The sequence below is a fragment of the Salmo salar genome, chromosome 12, assembly GCF_965601325.2.
Source record: "Salmo salar chromosome 12, fSalSal1, whole genome shotgun sequence".
Classification (NCBI taxonomy): Eukaryota; Metazoa; Chordata; class Actinopteri; order Salmoniformes; family Salmonidae; genus Salmo; species Salmo salar.
This window is the reverse complement of record NC_138302.1, coordinates 96,095,805-96,112,523: the sequence shown is the minus strand read 5'-3', so window position 1 is coordinate 96,112,523 and position 16,719 is coordinate 96,095,805. Positions and strand designations below refer to the sequence as shown.

Genomic DNA, 16,719 nt, shown 5'->3' with positions numbered 1-16,719 from the left:
CTCTCTCTCTCTCTCTCTTTCTCCATACCAGTATCTTCCTCTCTCTCTCTCTCTTTCTCCATACCAGTATCTTCCTCTCTCTCTCTCTCTTTCTCCATACCAGTATCTTCCTCTCTCTCTCTCTCCATACCAGTATCTTCCTCTCTCTCTCTCTCTCTTTCTCCATACCAGTATCTTCCTCTCTCTCTCTCTTTCTCCATACCAGTATCTTCCTCTCTCTCTCTCTCTCTTTCTCCATACCAGTATCTTCCTCTCTCTCTCTCTCTTTCTCCATACCAGTATCTTCCTCTCTCTCTCTCTCTCTCTCTCTTTCTCCATACCAGTATCTTCCTCTCTCTCTCTCTCTTTCTCCATACCAGTATCTTTCTCTCTTCCCCGCCCACATTCCAGCACTCATCAATAATGGATAAAGGATCCCTCTCTCCCTCCCCCTCTCCCTCTCCCTCTCTCTTTCTCTTTCTCTCCCTTTCTCTTTCTCTTTCTCTATTTCTGTCTTTATAATGAACAAGGGTGGGGTGATTATGGCCAGCAGCTCTATCTCTGTCCGTCTCTCTTTCTCCCCCTCCCTCTTTCAATCTTGACCTCCCACACACACTCTCTCTCTCTTCTCTGTCATAGAGGATACCCCTGCTCTGTTCTGTCCTCACTCTCTCTTCCTCTCCCTCTTTCTCTCTCTCTTCCTCTTCTCTGTCATAGAGGATACCCCTGCTCTGTTCAGTCCCCACACCCTCTTCCTCTCTCTCTTCCTCTTCTCTGTCATAGAGGATACCCCTGCTCTGTTCAGTCCTCACTCCCTCTTCCTCTCTCTCTTCCTCTCTCTCTTCCTCTTCTCTGTCATAGAGGATACCCCTGCTCTGTTCTGTCCTCACTCCCTCTTCCTCTCTCTCTTCCTCTCTCTCTTCCTCTTCTCTGTCATAGAGGATACCCCTGCTCTGTTCTGTCCTCACTCCCTCTTCCTCTCTCTCTTCCTCTCTCTCTTCCTCTTCTCTGTCATAGAGGATACCCCTGCTCTGTTCTGTCCTCACTCTCTCTTCCTCTCCCTCTTCCTCTCTCTCTTCCTCTTCTCTGTCATAGAGGATACCCCTGCTCTGTTCTGTCCTCACTCTCTCTTCCTCTCCCTCTTCCTCTCTCTCTTCCCCTTCTCTGTCATAGAGGATACCCCTGCTCTGTTCTGTCCTCACTCTCTCTTCCTCTCCCTCTTCCTCTCTCTCTTCCCCTTCTCTGTCATAGAGGATACCCCTGCTCTGTTCTGTCCTCACTCTCTCTTCCTCTCCCTCTTCCTCTCTCTCTTCCTCTTCTCTGTCATAGAGGATACCTCTCCTCTGTTCTGTCCTCACTCTCTCTTCCTCTCCCTTTTTTCTCTCTCTTCCTCTTCTCTGTCATAGAGGATACCCCTGCTCTGTTCTGTCCTCACTCCCTCTTCCTCTCTCTCTTCCTCACTCTCTTCCTCTTCTCTGTCATAGAGGATACCTCTCCTCTGTTCTGTCCCCACACCCTCTTCCTCTCTCTTCCTCTTCTCTGTCATAGAGGATACCCCTGCTCTGTTCAGTCCTCACTCTCTCTTCATCTCTCTCTTCCTCTTCTCTGTCATAGAGGATACCCCTCCTCTGTTCTGTCCTCACTCCCTCTTCCTCTCTCTCTTCCTCTTCTAATGTGTCCTCTTAATGTGCAGCCTGCTGACGTCATCCTCCCCCTCTCTGCACAGCTCTGACTCATTCCCTCTTTCTATTTTTCTTTCTCTCTCTGCCTCTTTATCCCTCTGTTCCTCACAGCTCTCCCTCTCTCTATCCCTCTCTCTATCCCTCTCTCTATCCCTCTCGCTCTGTTCCTCTGTACACTGTGCTACATTTCCATTTACCTTCATCTTTCATTCAGGTTCTGCAGTACACACACACACACACACACACACACACACACACACACACACACACACACACACACACACACACACACACACACACACTTCTCCATGATAAAATTCAACCTGCTAAATGACCATGTGATTACAGCTGCAGGTTATAGATGATAACTAGCAGCTACATTGGGTCCCTATAACTTCCAGAAGCCTATATAACAGCAGAAACCCCCACACCCCAGTTGGCTGTTTGCTCTCCTGTCGCCCGGTACTAACTATTGCTTAGACCCTGACCTGCTACGACCCACAGAAAAGGCTAAATTAACCGGAGGGACAGGGAGTCAATACCTGAATAACCCTCAGTGATAAATAACCCTCAGTGATAAATAACCCTCAGTGATAAATAACCCTCAGTGAATCTGGTCTTCAGCAGGGTCTGTCTGTCTCTGTCTGTCTCTGTCTGTCTGTCTCTGTCTGTCTGTCTCTGTCTCTCTGTCTCTGTCTGTCTGTCTGTCTCTGTCTCTGTCTGTCTGTCTGTCTCTGTCTGTCTGTCTCTGTCTGTCTGTCTCTGTCTGTCTGTCTCTGTCTGTCTGTCTGTCTCTGTCTGTCTGTCTGTCTCTGTCTGTCTGTCTCTGTCTCTGTCTGTCTCTGTCTGTCTCTGTCTGTCTGTCTCTGTCTCTGTCTGTCTGAGTTTTTCTACATTTTGTTAAGTTATTCTAAAATTGATTACATGGTTTTTTTTCCCCCTCATAAATCTACACAGAATACCCCATAATGACAAAGCAAAAACAGGCTTTAAGAAATGTTTGCTCATATTTAATTGTATATAAGTATTCGGGCTCTTTACTCAGTACCGTCCGTCAAATGTAAATATTTGAGGACAGGGTATTGTTCTCTCTGGACTCCATTAGAGTGCCTTTTTAGGTTATACATAGGTTATACATACACGGACGGACGGACGGACGGACGGACTCCATTAGAGTGCCTTTTTAGGTTATACATAGGTTATACATACACGGACGGACGGACGGACGGTGTATTTTTAACCTATGTATAACCTAAAAAGGCACTCTAATGGAGTCCGTCCGTCCGTCAGTCAGTCCGTCATACTATTTGAAATATTACAAATCATTTGAGAATTTTCTTTAGCCTTGCCTGGAGTGCCAGGTCAAAAGTGGGTGTGGTTTGCACTTTGGGGACGTGTCTATTGGTTCTATTGCTACAGGCAAGCTCAATCAAGAACAGCTGTAAGCTATTTGCAATGTTTTTTTTTATACTATTTGCCTCTTCAGAGCTGAGTGCAGCTGGTTGGCATTTTTGTGGGTGGGTGGGTGGTTGTGGGTGTGGTGGGTGGTTGTGTTTGTGTGGGTGTTTGTGGGTGGTTGTGTCGGCGTGGGTGGTTGTGTCGGTGTGGGTGGTTGTGTGGGTGCGTGGGTTGTTGTGTTTGTGGGTGGTTGTGTGGGTGCCCTGGTCATTGATGCAATGTGGTGCTGCTGCCTCAGTGATGACACTCTTGCTATGCCTGGGTCTTCCCCTGCTTTGGGAATCCCTGCCTTCCATACAGCCTCCTCTCCTCTCTGCATCTCACACACACACACACACACACACACACACACACACACACACAGCTTCCTGATGACTTTCAAGGAAATTGTGTTAAACTGAAGAGAACCGTGTTACTCAGCACTGCGCCCTGTCTGTCTGTCTTGCTCTGGTGTGTGTGTCTTGCGCCACCTGTCCTGAAGGTGCTTGCAGTATGCCGTCATGTTTTCATTCGCTTTGTGTTGTTAAAGAGTGAGCGGTAGAGAGAAACACACTGTCTCTACTCTGTCAGTAAGCTGTTGTAAAGTTTCTGAACAACCCAGGTCTGCAAGTGTTCATTAATGCACTGACTGAATTCATACTTCCACAGCCAGCCCGGTAGCTCTGTCCTCCCACGCTTTGAGCAGTGAGTCAGCCTAGACCCAGTCAGAGAATCTGTGTGTTGTAACAGTTCGTAACGTCATTCTACCTTTCTCTTATCCCCAGCGGTCCTGGCCGGAGGAGCTCTCATCAACATGCTGCTGCACTGAGACGCACGGACGGATATATTGACGGACGAACGGACATATAGACCCACTCACCTGGTGTCTCTTTCTCGTGGCGGCTGTTTTCTCCTCCCTATATGGAACGTGCTATGGAATACCCTCGCCCAGCGGAGCGGCACAGTCCTCCTCTGTAGAGCCCTCTTCTGGGAACACACTCCATAAGGAATCAGCACAGAACAGCTGATCTCCTAGTTAGGTACTGTTCACTGTATTCATGAACAACATGGTCGGTATCTCTCGCCTCCTACTGTGTTTAGGGTCCGGAGTTTTCTTCAGCCCAGGTCATAACCTGTACAGCCTTGAACCTCTTCTCTTCTTTAACAGTCTCTGAGTCCTCCTACCCTCCCTTGAGAAGATGTCCGTGAGCCTGGCTGGGGAGGACATCCAGGCGAAGGGTGATATTGGAAGTAGTGGACTGCTCAATGATGACTTGATGATGAAGCTCTCCCCATCCCCTGAACCTTGCCAGGGACAGGAGGGCACTGGGAGCTCCGGGGATGGCATGGAGGCAGAAGAGAGCGCCACACAGGACTCGCAGGTAACTGACCTCAACGGGAATGTGGTTGCTTCCTAATAATCTCTCCTTTCTCCCGAATTGTGGACTTGTTCACTTCCCTTAATGGAAGTGATGTTTTTACATTTGTGGTGAGTAGTAAACAAGTACACACTTCAGGAGAAAGGAGAGATTATTGGGAAGCACACTTTTGCCTCCTCGGCACTGCACTTCTAGGGTTGTAATTTCCAGAAAAGTTTTTGAAGGAATCGTCCTACTACACTAGAGAATAAAATGTCTGAATTCTGTGGCTGTCTAGATTTTAACATATTCAGACATTTATATTGTAATGACAAAGCATATTTTTTGCTGACGTGCTCAAAATAAACAGTGAGATGTCTTTTTCAGTTCTGTTTGAACCTGCGCTCCCATCATGCATTGCATAGTTGCATACGGCCACGATGCACATGCGCTGCAAGCCTGCGACTGGAGTGTAGTGGGGGTGGGTGAGTTGGATGTGGTTATGGTTGAGGAAAATTGCCCCTTATTATTGAATGACTGTCATTGAGACTACAGTGTTGAGCAATAAGTGCTTTTTGAGTTTGGTTTCGGTTCTATTATTACACAATAATCACAGTTTTCGATTTTGTTTTTCAATTAAAATTTTAAGCATTAAATGCATTATCAAAGTAATGACATTTAAAAGGATTTTAGAGCTTCCCTCAGCCATCACCTGCCTTCAATCTGACATTGACAGTGGGTTGAAAAGTAAAGTAGATAAAGCATACTTTCAAGACTACTTTTACTAACTTTCAATCGGGTAGAGCTACCTCACAAACTGTGTCTATCCCTCTCGTCGTCATGTTGTCATTCCTCTCTCATGCGGTCTCATGTGGTGTGTATCCACCTCTGTCCGTGGCCGGAAAGAATGGGCGCAATGGATTATGGTCATTGTAGTTAATTACCACATTTCTGTTTAGGGGAGGTAGATATGTTTAGGGGAGGTAGATATGTTTAGGGGAGGTAGATATGTTTAGGAGAGGTAGATATGTTTAGGGGAGGTAGATATGTTTAGGGGAGGTAGATATGAGGATTGACCACAAGTTCTCAATGGGATTAAGGTCTGGGGAGTTTCCTGGCCATGGACCCAAAATACCGATGTTTTGTTCCTCGAGCCACTTAGTTTTATGGCAAGGTGCTCCATCATGCTGGAAAAGGCATTGTTCGTCACCAAACTGTTCCTGGATGGTTGGGAGAAGTTGCTCTCGAAGGATGTTGGTACCATTCTTTATTCATGGCTGTGTTCTTAGGCAAAATTGTGAGTGAGCCCACTCTCTTGGTTGAGAAGCAACCCCACACATGAATGGTCTCAGGATGCTTTACTGTTGGCATGACACAGGACTGATGGTAGCGTTCACCTTGTCTTCTCCGGACAAGCTTTTTTCCGGATGCCCCAAACAATCGAAAAGGGGATTCATCAGAGAAAATGACTTTACCCCAGTCCTCAGCAGTCCAATCCCTGTACCTTTTGCAGAATATCAGTCTGTCTCTGATGTTTTTCCTGGAGAGAAGTGGCTTCTTGCTGCCCTTCTTGACACCAGGCCATCCTCCAAAAGTCTTCGCCTCACTGTGTGTGCAGATGCACTCACACCTGCCTACTGCCATTCCTGAGCAAGCTCTGTACTGGTGTGCCCTAATCCCGCAGCTGAATCAACTTTAGGAGACGGCCCTGGCGCTTGCTGGACTTTCTTGGGTGCCCTGAAGCCTTCTTCACAACAATTGAACCGCTCTCCTTGAAGTTCTTGATAATCTGATAAATGGTTGATTTAGGTGCAATCTTACTGGCAGCAATATCCTTGCCTGTGAAGCCCTTTTTGTTTGGGCAAAGCAATGATGACGGCACGTGTTTCCTTGCAGGTAACCATGGTTGACAGACAAATAAAAATTATTCCAAGCACCACCCTCCTTTTGAAGCTTCCAGTCTGTTATTCGAACTCAATCAGCATGACAGAGTGATCTCCAGCCTTGTCCTCGTCAACACTCACACCTGTGTTAACGAGAGAATCACTGACATGTCAGCTGGTCCTTTTGTGGCAGGGCTGAAATGCAGTGGAAATGTTTTTTGGGGATTCAGTTCATTTGCATGGCAAATAGGGACTTTGCAATTAATTGCAATTCATCTGATCACTCTTCATAACATTCTGGAGTATATGCAAATTCTCATCATACAAACTGAGGCAGCAGACTTTGTGAAAAATGTATATTTGTGTCATTGTCAACTTTTGGCCACGACTGTATGTGCAAATATTGAAATTAAAGGTCAAAGATACAAGGTAAACTCGGTCCGTGTAGCTATTTCGTTAGCTATTTATCAGTCGTATTACTTGGGGATAGAAGCTGTTCAATAGCCTGTTGAGGTCAGACTTGATGCACCGGTACCTCTTGCCGTGCGGCAGCAGAGAAAATAGTCTGGCTTGGGTGGTTGGAGTCTTTGACGATTTTCCGGGCCTTCTTTTTACACCGCCTGATATAGAGGTCCCGGATGGCAGGGAGCTCAGCCCCAGTGATGTACTGGGCTGTCCGCACCACCCTCTGTAGCGCCATGCGATCGAGGGCGGTGTTATTGCCATACCAAGCAGTGATACAGCCAGTCAAGATGCTCTCAGTGGTACAGCTGTAAAACCTTTTCAGGATTTGAGGGCCCAAGCCAAACTTTTTCAACCTCCTGAGGGGGAAGTCGCACTGTCGCGCCTTCACGACTGTGCATTGCATTGTGGGTTTGTAGTCAACATCAGCTTCAACAAATATCTACCAGAAACAGTATAGGAAGTTGAATAATCTGTTTCCACAGCAACCACAGAAATCTCCCTATATTAACAACGAAATCAAACATTTGTTCACTAAAATATGGTTTTAACATATTTATTTAACATTGTAAATGGTTTTGAGTGTCGCTAGTATTACCAGATGTTCTTCCCTTGCAGCGGCGTACTCAGAACCACGGCCATGGCAGGAAAAGGGCCAGGGTAAGGACGGTGTTATCATGTCTGTTGTGTTGATGTTGTGTACGTTTCCATATCATGATCCTAATCCTGGGATTAAAGTCCACCCGTTAGATAAAGGGTCCTACTGAGCAGTACTAGACCCAGAGTTTGCTAATCCTAGTGAGCAGGTTAGATAGACCAGGAAAAGTTGTAGAGGTGAGGCCTGCTTAGCCATGAGCTCACACACAGCCTATTACCTAGTGTATTTATGGAAGTCAGCTTTCGTGTGTGTGTGTGTGTGCACTCACAATTTACTTGCTCGTCCCCTCCACCGAGTGGGTTAGTCCCCTCCACCGAGTGGGTTAGTCCCCTCCACCGAGTGGGTTAGTCCCCTCCGACCCGGTGGGTTAGCGTCCCTTCCGACCCGGTGGGTTAGCGTCCCTTCCGACCCGGTGGCTTAGCGTCCCCTCCGACCCGGTGGCTTAGCGTCCCCTCCGACCCGGTGGCTTAGCGTCCCCTCCGACCCGGTGGCTTAGCGTCCCCTCCGACCCGGTGGCTTAGCGTCCCCTCCGACCCGGTGGCTTAGCGTCCCCTCCGACCCGGTGGCTTAGCGTCCCCTCCGACCCGGTGGCTTAGCGTCCCCTCCGACCCGGTGGCTTAGCGTCCCCTCCGACCCGGTGGCTTAGCGTCCCCTCCGACCCGGTGGCTTAGCGTCCCCTCCGACCCAGTGAAATCCCAACATTTTGAATATGAAGTCTACACAAGTTGAATTTGTTTATGTTTACTTATCTCAAACCAATGAAGTCTTTCCAGCATCACCTCATGTATTGTAAAATGGTGCTGGTATGTGACCAGCTATGTCTCAGTAGTAGGACCAGATTTATGTAGCCTAGGTTCTTCAATGTGGTGTGTGTCTGGGTTTAAATATTAGTGTTTTTTACTTAGCTGCTTGCTTTGATGTGGTGTGTGTTTCTCTGTGTTTCAGTCTAATGCCAAGCTAAAATGCAGATTTTAATGTTTTAACATTTGTTGTCAAATATTGATAGTGTGCAATGAATTTGATCTATTATTGATGAACCGAAGAGCTATAAATTACTCCATTGCGGTGTGTCTCATTAACCTATTTGTGTAGTCTGCTGCTTCACTGTGGTGTGTGTGTGTCTCTGGGTGTGTTTCAGTCCAATGCCAAGCTGAAGCTGGTGAGGAGCCTGGCGGTGTGTGAGGAGTCATCAGGTCCGTTCTGTACTGACGGACCTCCAGACATTATCCAGCTCCACATCAGCTGTCCCTCAGACAAGGAGGAGGAGAAGTCTTCTAAGGATGACTATGAGAATGAGGATGATGAGGAGGAGAAGAAGGACAGGACTTCACGTAAGATGCTGTCACGAGGTAAGATGCCTCTGGCGGAAAATGCTGAAGAGGATTCATTCGAGTAGCAAAGAGGGGCAGACCCAGCTGATGGGAAACGGACAGATGGCTGTATCATGGTGTGTGTGCGTCAGTAAATAGTTGAAAGCGATCCTCCATTCGTATTTGTTCAGAAACAACACACCCTTTCTGCTGCTGTTGCAGTTTTTTGCCTCTCTAACCCCACTGACCGTGTGTGTGTGTGTGTGTGGATACTCCTGAGTGCATGCCTGTGTGTTACCAGATTGTGTGTATGGTGTCATTTTTGGAGCTATTTTAACTTCTTGGGGCTATGTGGGACGCTAGCGTGCCACCCGTGGTGCACCCTATCAACAGCAGGTGCATTTCAAGAGCGGCAAATTTGAAACCAAATAAATGTCAAAATTCAAATTTTTCAAACATACAACTATCTTACACCCTTTGAAAGATAAACATCTCCTTAATCTAACCACGTTGTCCGATTTCAAAAAGGTTTTACGGCGAAAGCATAAAGTTAGATTGTTAGGAGAGTACATTGACAATAGCTGTGTGTAATGTTTTGTCAATTCAAAGACAGGCGTCACCAAAACCATAAAACCAGCTAAAATGATGCACTAACCTTTTACAATCTCCATCAGATGACACTCCTAGGACATTATGTTAGACAATGCATGCATTTTTAGTTCTATCAAGTTCATATTTATATCCAAAAACAGCGTTTTACTATGGCATTGATGTTGAGGAAATCGTTTCCCTCCAATAACCGGCAGTCAAGTCAGCACCACAAATTAAATAATTAAAATGAGAAAACATTGGTAAAATATTATATTGTCATTTAAAGAATTATAGATTTACATCTCTTGAACGCAATCAACTTGCCAGATTTAAAAATAACCTTACTGGGAAATCACACTTTGCAATAATCTGAGCACTGCGCCCAGAAAAATATGCTTTGCTATACAGACAAACGGCCATGTTGGAGAGATCTAAAATCGAAAATACTATGTAAATAATCCATTACCTTTGATTCTCTTCATCAGATGTCACTTCCAGGAATCCCAGGTCCATAACGAATGTAGTTTTGTTCAAAAAAGCTCATCATTTATGTCCAAAAAGCTCCGTGTTGTTAGCACATGATCTAAGCCAGCCGGACTTCTCGTCATGAACGAGGGGAAAAAATATATTTACGTTCGTTCAAACATGTCAAACGTTGTATAGCATAAATCATTAGTGCCTTTTTTAACCAGAACATGAATAATATTCAAGGTGGACGAATGCATTCTCTTTTATAACGTATTGGAACGAGGGTACCCAACATGAACTCGCGCGCCAGAGTCAAATCGGCCATCACCGTTCCAAGGCTCTTGTTCGGTCAGATCTCACAGTAGAAGACTCAAAACACTTTGTAAAGGCTGGTGACATCTAGTGGAAGCAATAGGAAGTGCCAAAACATTAATCAACCCCTGTGTGTTTCAATGGCATAGGCTTAAAGGTAATTCAACACATCAGGTATCCACTTCCTGTCAGAAAATGTCTCAGGGTTTTGCCTGCCAAATGAGTTCTGTTATACTCACAGACACCATTCAAACAGTTTTAGAAACTTTAGGGTGTTTTATATCCATATATAATAAGTATATGCATATTCTAGTTACTGGGTAGGATTAGTAACCAGATTAAATCGGGTACGTTTTTTTATCCAGCCGTGAAAATACTGCCCCCTAGCCCCAACAGGTTAAGCATCCTGTCTTCTGTCTCTCCCTTCCGCCAGACTCCAGCCAGGAGTACACTGACTCCACCGGCATCGACGTGCACGACTTCCTGGTCAACACACTGAAAAACAACCCCAGGTAACACACACACACACACACACACACACACACACACACACACACACACACACACACACTGAAAACAACCCCAGAACCCCAGTTATGGCAGGGGAGACTAATCAATCTCCTATCACAGCCACAGCACTCAACGGATGGAAATGGATTGAGAAACTTTAAGGGCAGAATCTTAACTGTAGATCAGCTTTGGGATTCATGTTTTTTGCACACATTTCTTATTGAGCTACATCAATGCATGATAGACATAAGCCTCTCCTCTCTCTCTCTCCTCTCTCTCTCTCCCTCCTCTCTCTCTCCTCTCTCTCTCTCCTCTTTCCTCTCTCCTCTCCTCTCTCCTCTCCTCTCTCCTCTCCTCTCCTCTCTCTCCTCCTCTCTCTCCTCCTCTCTCCTCCTCTCTCTCCTCCCCTCTCCTTTCTCCCCTCTATATCTCTCCTCTCTCCCCTCTCTCCTTTCTCCCCTCTATATCTCTCCTTTCTCCCCTCTATCTCTCCCCTCTCCTCTCTCTCCTCCCCTCTCTCCTCCCCTCTCCTCTATATCTCTCCCCTCTCTCCTTTCTCCCCTCTATATCTCTCCTATATCTCTCTTCTCTCTCCTTTCTCCCCTATCTCCTTTCTCCCCTATCTCCTTTCTCCCCTCTATCTCTCCTCTCTCTAACAGGGATCGAATGATGCTGCTGAAACTAGAACAAGATATCCTGGAGTTCATTAATGACGACAAGTGAGTGAGAAATGGCACCCTATTCCCTATATATGCTTGTGGTCAAAAGTAGTGCCCTATGTAGGGAATAGGGTGCCATGTGGGATGTATCCACATTCCATACTGCTACTTTACTCCAGTATATTTATAATGGGATAAACATGGGGATTGTACTGTAGTTGGTATATCAGTATGGTATATTTGGCTGCCTGGGACTCTGTGTCCACCTGTCGTTGGGATGGTATCATTACCCTCATCTGAAGTTTATTTTGTTGTATTTCAAATGTAAATCAGTCCCGTCTCTAACAGTAACTTCTTATGGCTCAAATCCCGTTAACGGGATCGATTTGACAACATCCGGTGAAATGGCAGAGCGCCAAATTCAAATTAAATTACGATAAATATTAAACTTTCATACAATCACACATGCAATACACAAAATTAAAGCTACACTTGTTGTTAATCCAGCCAACGTGTCAGATTTCAAACAGGCTTTACGGCGAAAGCAAACCATGCGATTATCTGAGGACAGCACCCCATCAAACAAACACAGACAATCATAATTCAACCCGCCAGGCGCGACACGAAACTCTGAAATAAAGATATAATTCATGCCTTACCTTTGACAAGCTTCTTCTGTTGGCACTCCAATATGTCCTATAAACATCACAAATGGTATTTTTTGTTCGATTCATTCCGTCGTTATATATATTCAAAATGTCCATTTATTTGGCACGTTTGATCCAGAAAAACACCGGTTCCAACTCGCGCAACATGACTACAAAATATCTCATAAGTTACCTGTAATCTTTGTCCAAACATTTCAAACAACTTTCCTAATACAACTTTAGGTATTGTTTTACGTAAATAATTGATAAAATGTAAGACGGGATAAACTGTGTTCAGTACCGGAGGAAAACAAAGTGGATCGTGCTTTCAGGTCACGCGCCTCAACCACAACAGTACACTTCACTCGACCCTTCTTCATTACACAAAGGAAAAACATCAACCAATTTCTAAAGACTGTTGACATCCAGTGGAAGCGATAGGAACTGCAAGCAACTGCCTTAGAATTCTAGATTCCCATTGAAAACCCATTGAAAAGAGTGACCTCAAAAAAAAAGAAATCGTTGGATGGTTTGACCTCGGGGTTTCGCCTGCCAAATAGGTTCCGTTATACTCAGACATCATTCAAACAGTTTTAGAAACTTCAGAGTGTTTTCTATCCAAATCTACTAATAATATGCATATCCTAGCTTCTAGGCCTGAGTAGCAGGCAGTTTACTCTGGGCACGCTTTTCATCCGGACATGAGAATACCCCCCCAGCCTAGAGAAGTTAATCTCCACGTTCTCCCCTCCAGTAACCAGTACACGCTGTTTAATCTCCACGTTCTCTCCTCCAGTAACCAGTACACGCTGTTTAATCTCCACATTCTCTCCTCCAGTAACCAGTACACGCTGTTTAATCTCCACGTTCTCTCCTCCAGTAATCAGTACATGTTGTTTAATCTCCACGTTCTCCCCTCCAGTAACCAGTACAAGAAGTTTCCCCAGATGACGTCGTACCACCGCATGCTTCTGCACCGTGTAGCGGCCTACTTTGGCATGGACCACAACGTAGACCAGACTGGCAAGGCTGTCATCATTAACAAGACTGGCAACACACGCATGTGAGTGGGAGACTGGTGGAACTTAGAAGACCTTGGTAGCAAATCAAAGTTTATTTGTCACGTGCGCCAAATACAACAGGTGTAGACCTTACAGTGAAATGCTTACTTACAGGTTCTAACCAATAGTGCGGAAAAAAGTGTGTGTGTGTGTAAAGAAATTAAACAGTAAAGACATTTGAAAATAAGAGTAGCAAGGCTATATACAGACACTGGTTGGTCGGGCCAGTTGAGGTAGTATGTACATGAATGTATAGTTAAAGTGACTATGCATATAAGATAAACAGAGAGTAGCGGGGGGGGGGGGGGGGGGGGGTCACACAATGCAAATAGTCCGGGTAGCCATTTGATTACCTTGTTCAGGAGTCTTATGGCTTGGGGGTAAAAACTGTTGAGAAGCCTTTTGGTCCTAGACTTGGCACTCCGGTACCGCTTGCCATGCGGTAGTAGAGAGAACAGTCTATGACTGGGGTGGCTGGGGTCTTTGACAATTTTTAGGGTCTTTCTCTGACACCGCCTTGTGTAGAGGTCCTGGATGGCAGGCAGCTTAGCCCCAGTGATGTACTGGGCCGTACGCACTACCCTCTGAAGTGCCTTGCGGTCGGAGGCCGAGCAAATGCCGTACCAGGCGGTGATGCAACCAGACAGGATGCTCTCGATGTTGCAACTGTAGAACCTTTTGAGTATCTCAGAACCCATGCCAAATCTTTTTAGTTTCCTGAGGGGGAATAGGCTTTGTCGTGCCCTCTTCACGACTGTCTTGGTATATTTGGACCATTCAAATTTGTTGTTGATGTGGACACCAAGGAATTTGAAGCTCTCAACCTGCTCCACTACAGCCCCGTCGATGAGAATGGGGACGTGCTTGGTGCTCCTTTTCCTGTAGTCCACAATCATCTCCTTAGTCTTGGTTACGTTGAGGGATAGGTTGTTATTCTGGCACCACCCGGCCAGGTCTCTGACCTCCTCCCTATAGGCTGTCTCGTCGTTGTCGGAGATCAGGCCTACCACTGTTGTGTCGTCTGCAAACTTAATGATGGTGTTGGAGTCGTGCCTGGCAATGCAGTCGTGGGTGAACAGGGAGTACAGGAGGGGACTGAGCACGCACCCCTGGGGAGCTCCAGTGTTGAGGATCAGCGTGGCAGATGTGTTGCTACCTACCCTCACCACCTGGGGGCGGCCCGTCAGGAAGTGCAGGATCCAGTTGCAGATGGAGGTGTTTAGTCCCAGGGTCCTTAGCTTAGTGATGAGCTTTGAGGGTACTATGGTGTTGAACGCTGAGTTGTAGTCAATGAATAGCATTCTCACATAGGTGTTCCTTTTGACCAGGTGGGAAAGGGCAGTGTGGAGTACAATAGAGATTGCATCATCTGTGGATCTGTTTGAGCAACAGCCTCCAGTCTCTTGTATGTTCAGGTCCAATCATATCCACGTACATATCACGTGTGGCAGCTATGATCAGCCATCCTCATCCTCTACCAGCCCTCACTCACCTGCATCTCTCAGCATCCTCTACCAGCCCTCACTCACCTGCATCTCTCAGCATCCTCTACCAGCCCTCACTCACCTGCATCTCTCAGCATCCTCTACCAGCTCTCACTCACCTGCATCTCTCAGCATCCTCTACCAGCCCTCACTCACCTGCATCTCTCAGCATCCTCTACCAGCCCTCACTCACCTGCATCTCTCAGCATCCTCTTCCAGCTCTCACTCACCTGCATCTCTCAGCATCCTCTTCCAGCTCTCACTCACCTGCATCTCTCAGCATCCTCTTCCAGCTCTCACTGACCTGCATCTCTCAGCATCCTCTACCAGCTCTCACTGACCTGCATCTCTCAGCATCCTCTACCAGCCCTCACTCACCTGCATCTCTCAGCATCCTCTACCAGCCCTCACTCACCTGCATCTCTCTGGTTGCTATTCATGGTCATCAGTTGTGTAAATATAATTTATCCGTGATGGCGAGTGGGGATGCAGACCCTGATGGGTCTTCTGGTGTTACATTGGAGCAGCGTGTGGAAATAGCAGTGTTTCATCACCTGTTATAACAGTGAGCACAGGCCAGTCTGAGTAGACTGTGCAAGTTAACCTGTTGGGGCTACAGGTTAGCAATGAACCCCGAGACGGGATTGCTAACAAGGCTGGAAATTCAAAACATCAAAAATCTAATAATTTCAATTTCTCAAACAATCAACTATTTTACACCATTTAAAAGATAAACATCTCCTTATTCCAACCACATTGTTCGATTTTCAAAGAGGCTTTACGGCAAAAGCATAAAGTTAGATTATGTTAGGACAGTACATAGCCACAAAAGTACAAACATCCATTTTCAATTCAAGGTCAGGCGTCACCAAAAGCAGAAACCAGCTAAAATTATGCACTAACCTTTGGCAATCTCCATCAGATGACACTCCTAGGACATTATGTTATACAATACATGCATTTTTTGTTCCATCAAGTTCATATTTATATCCAAAAACAGCATTTTACAGTAGCTGTGAAATTCAGATTTTTGTCTTCTCTGAAATGCTTCCGGTGAACAACATTACAATTTACAAAATTACTATTCGAAAACATTGGTAAATTATAATATTGTCATTCAAATAATTATATTTTAACATTTTCGTAAATGCTACTGTATTGCCAGATTTCAAAATAACTTTACTGGGAAATCACAAGTTGCAATAAACCGGGTGCTGTGCTAAGAACAATAGGCTAGGCTATATAGCTTAGCGTCATCTTGTAACCATCTAATATCAATAATACTATCGTCAATAATCCCTTACCTTTGATTATCTTCATCCATTGGCACTTCCAGGAATCCCAGGTCCACTACAAATGTGGTTTCTTTTGACAAAGTTCATAATTGATGTCCAAATAACTCCAAGTTGTTCCATGTTGTTAGCGCTTCGGTGGCTACTCAAAAGTAGCGCGGGCGGGGGGTGGGAAGTCACGGCGAAAAGTTAAAAAAGTTAAAAAAATAATCTATTTACATTCGTTCAAACATGTCAAACGTTGTTTAGCATCAATCTTTAGAGCCATTTTTAACGTGAAACATCAGTAATGTTTCAACCCGACCGCTCCTGTGTCTAGAAAAACGTTTTGGAAAATTGTCTCGCGTCACATGATTGAGGAGGTGCAGGCAATAATGGAAGTGACGACATCCCAGGGAGGTCAACTTCCCTTCCTTGTCATCCGGTCTCTGTTGATCATAGACGCTTCAAACAACTTTATAAAGATCGCTGACATCTAGTGGAAGCCGTAGGAGTTGCGAAATGAATCCTTTCTCACTGTGGTATCTATTAAACAATGATTTAAAAAAATAGTACAGCCACAAAATTATTTTTTTCCCTCAGGTTTTCTCAGGTTTTTGCCTGCCATATGAGTTTTGTTATACTTACAGACACCATTCAAACAGTTGGTTTTCTATCCAAATCTGGTAATAATATGCATATCCTAGCTTCTGAGTTGGTGTAGGTGGCAGTTAAAAATGGGCACATTTTTTTCAAAATTCTCAATACTGCCCCCTAGCCCCAACAGGTTAACTGTCATGCAGCCTCTGAGTGTCAGAGAGTGAAAGGCATGCCTGCAACTTTACAACAAAGAAAACGGCTTGTTTCTATACCAGAGGTCTTGTTTCTAGTCTAAACAGTTATAGAAATATGACCCATGTTACCAGAGGTCTTGTTTCTAGTCTAAA

General features: G+C 45.4%; 1 protein-coding gene across 1 annotated transcript in view; it reads left to right on the top strand.

Moving 5' to 3' along the window:
* Positions 1 to 16,719, top strand: part of LOC106566126 (R3H domain-containing protein 2) — a 95,956-nt gene that overhangs the window by 27,674 nt on the left and 51,563 nt on the right. Inside the window, exons 2-8 of the mRNA XM_082959574.1 lie at positions 3,884 to 4,138; positions 4,267 to 4,480; positions 7,420 to 7,461; positions 8,598 to 8,808; positions 10,574 to 10,652; positions 11,310 to 11,369; positions 12,879 to 13,019. Of these exons, the coding sequence (XP_082815700.1) occupies positions 4,298 to 4,480; positions 7,420 to 7,461; positions 8,598 to 8,808; positions 10,574 to 10,652; positions 11,310 to 11,369; positions 12,879 to 13,019 (716 nt within the window). The 5' untranslated portion in view covers positions 3,884 to 4,138; positions 4,267 to 4,297. The remainder of the gene's footprint in view (positions 1 to 3,883; positions 4,139 to 4,266; positions 4,481 to 7,419; positions 7,462 to 8,597; positions 8,809 to 10,573; positions 10,653 to 11,309; positions 11,370 to 12,878; positions 13,020 to 16,719) is intronic.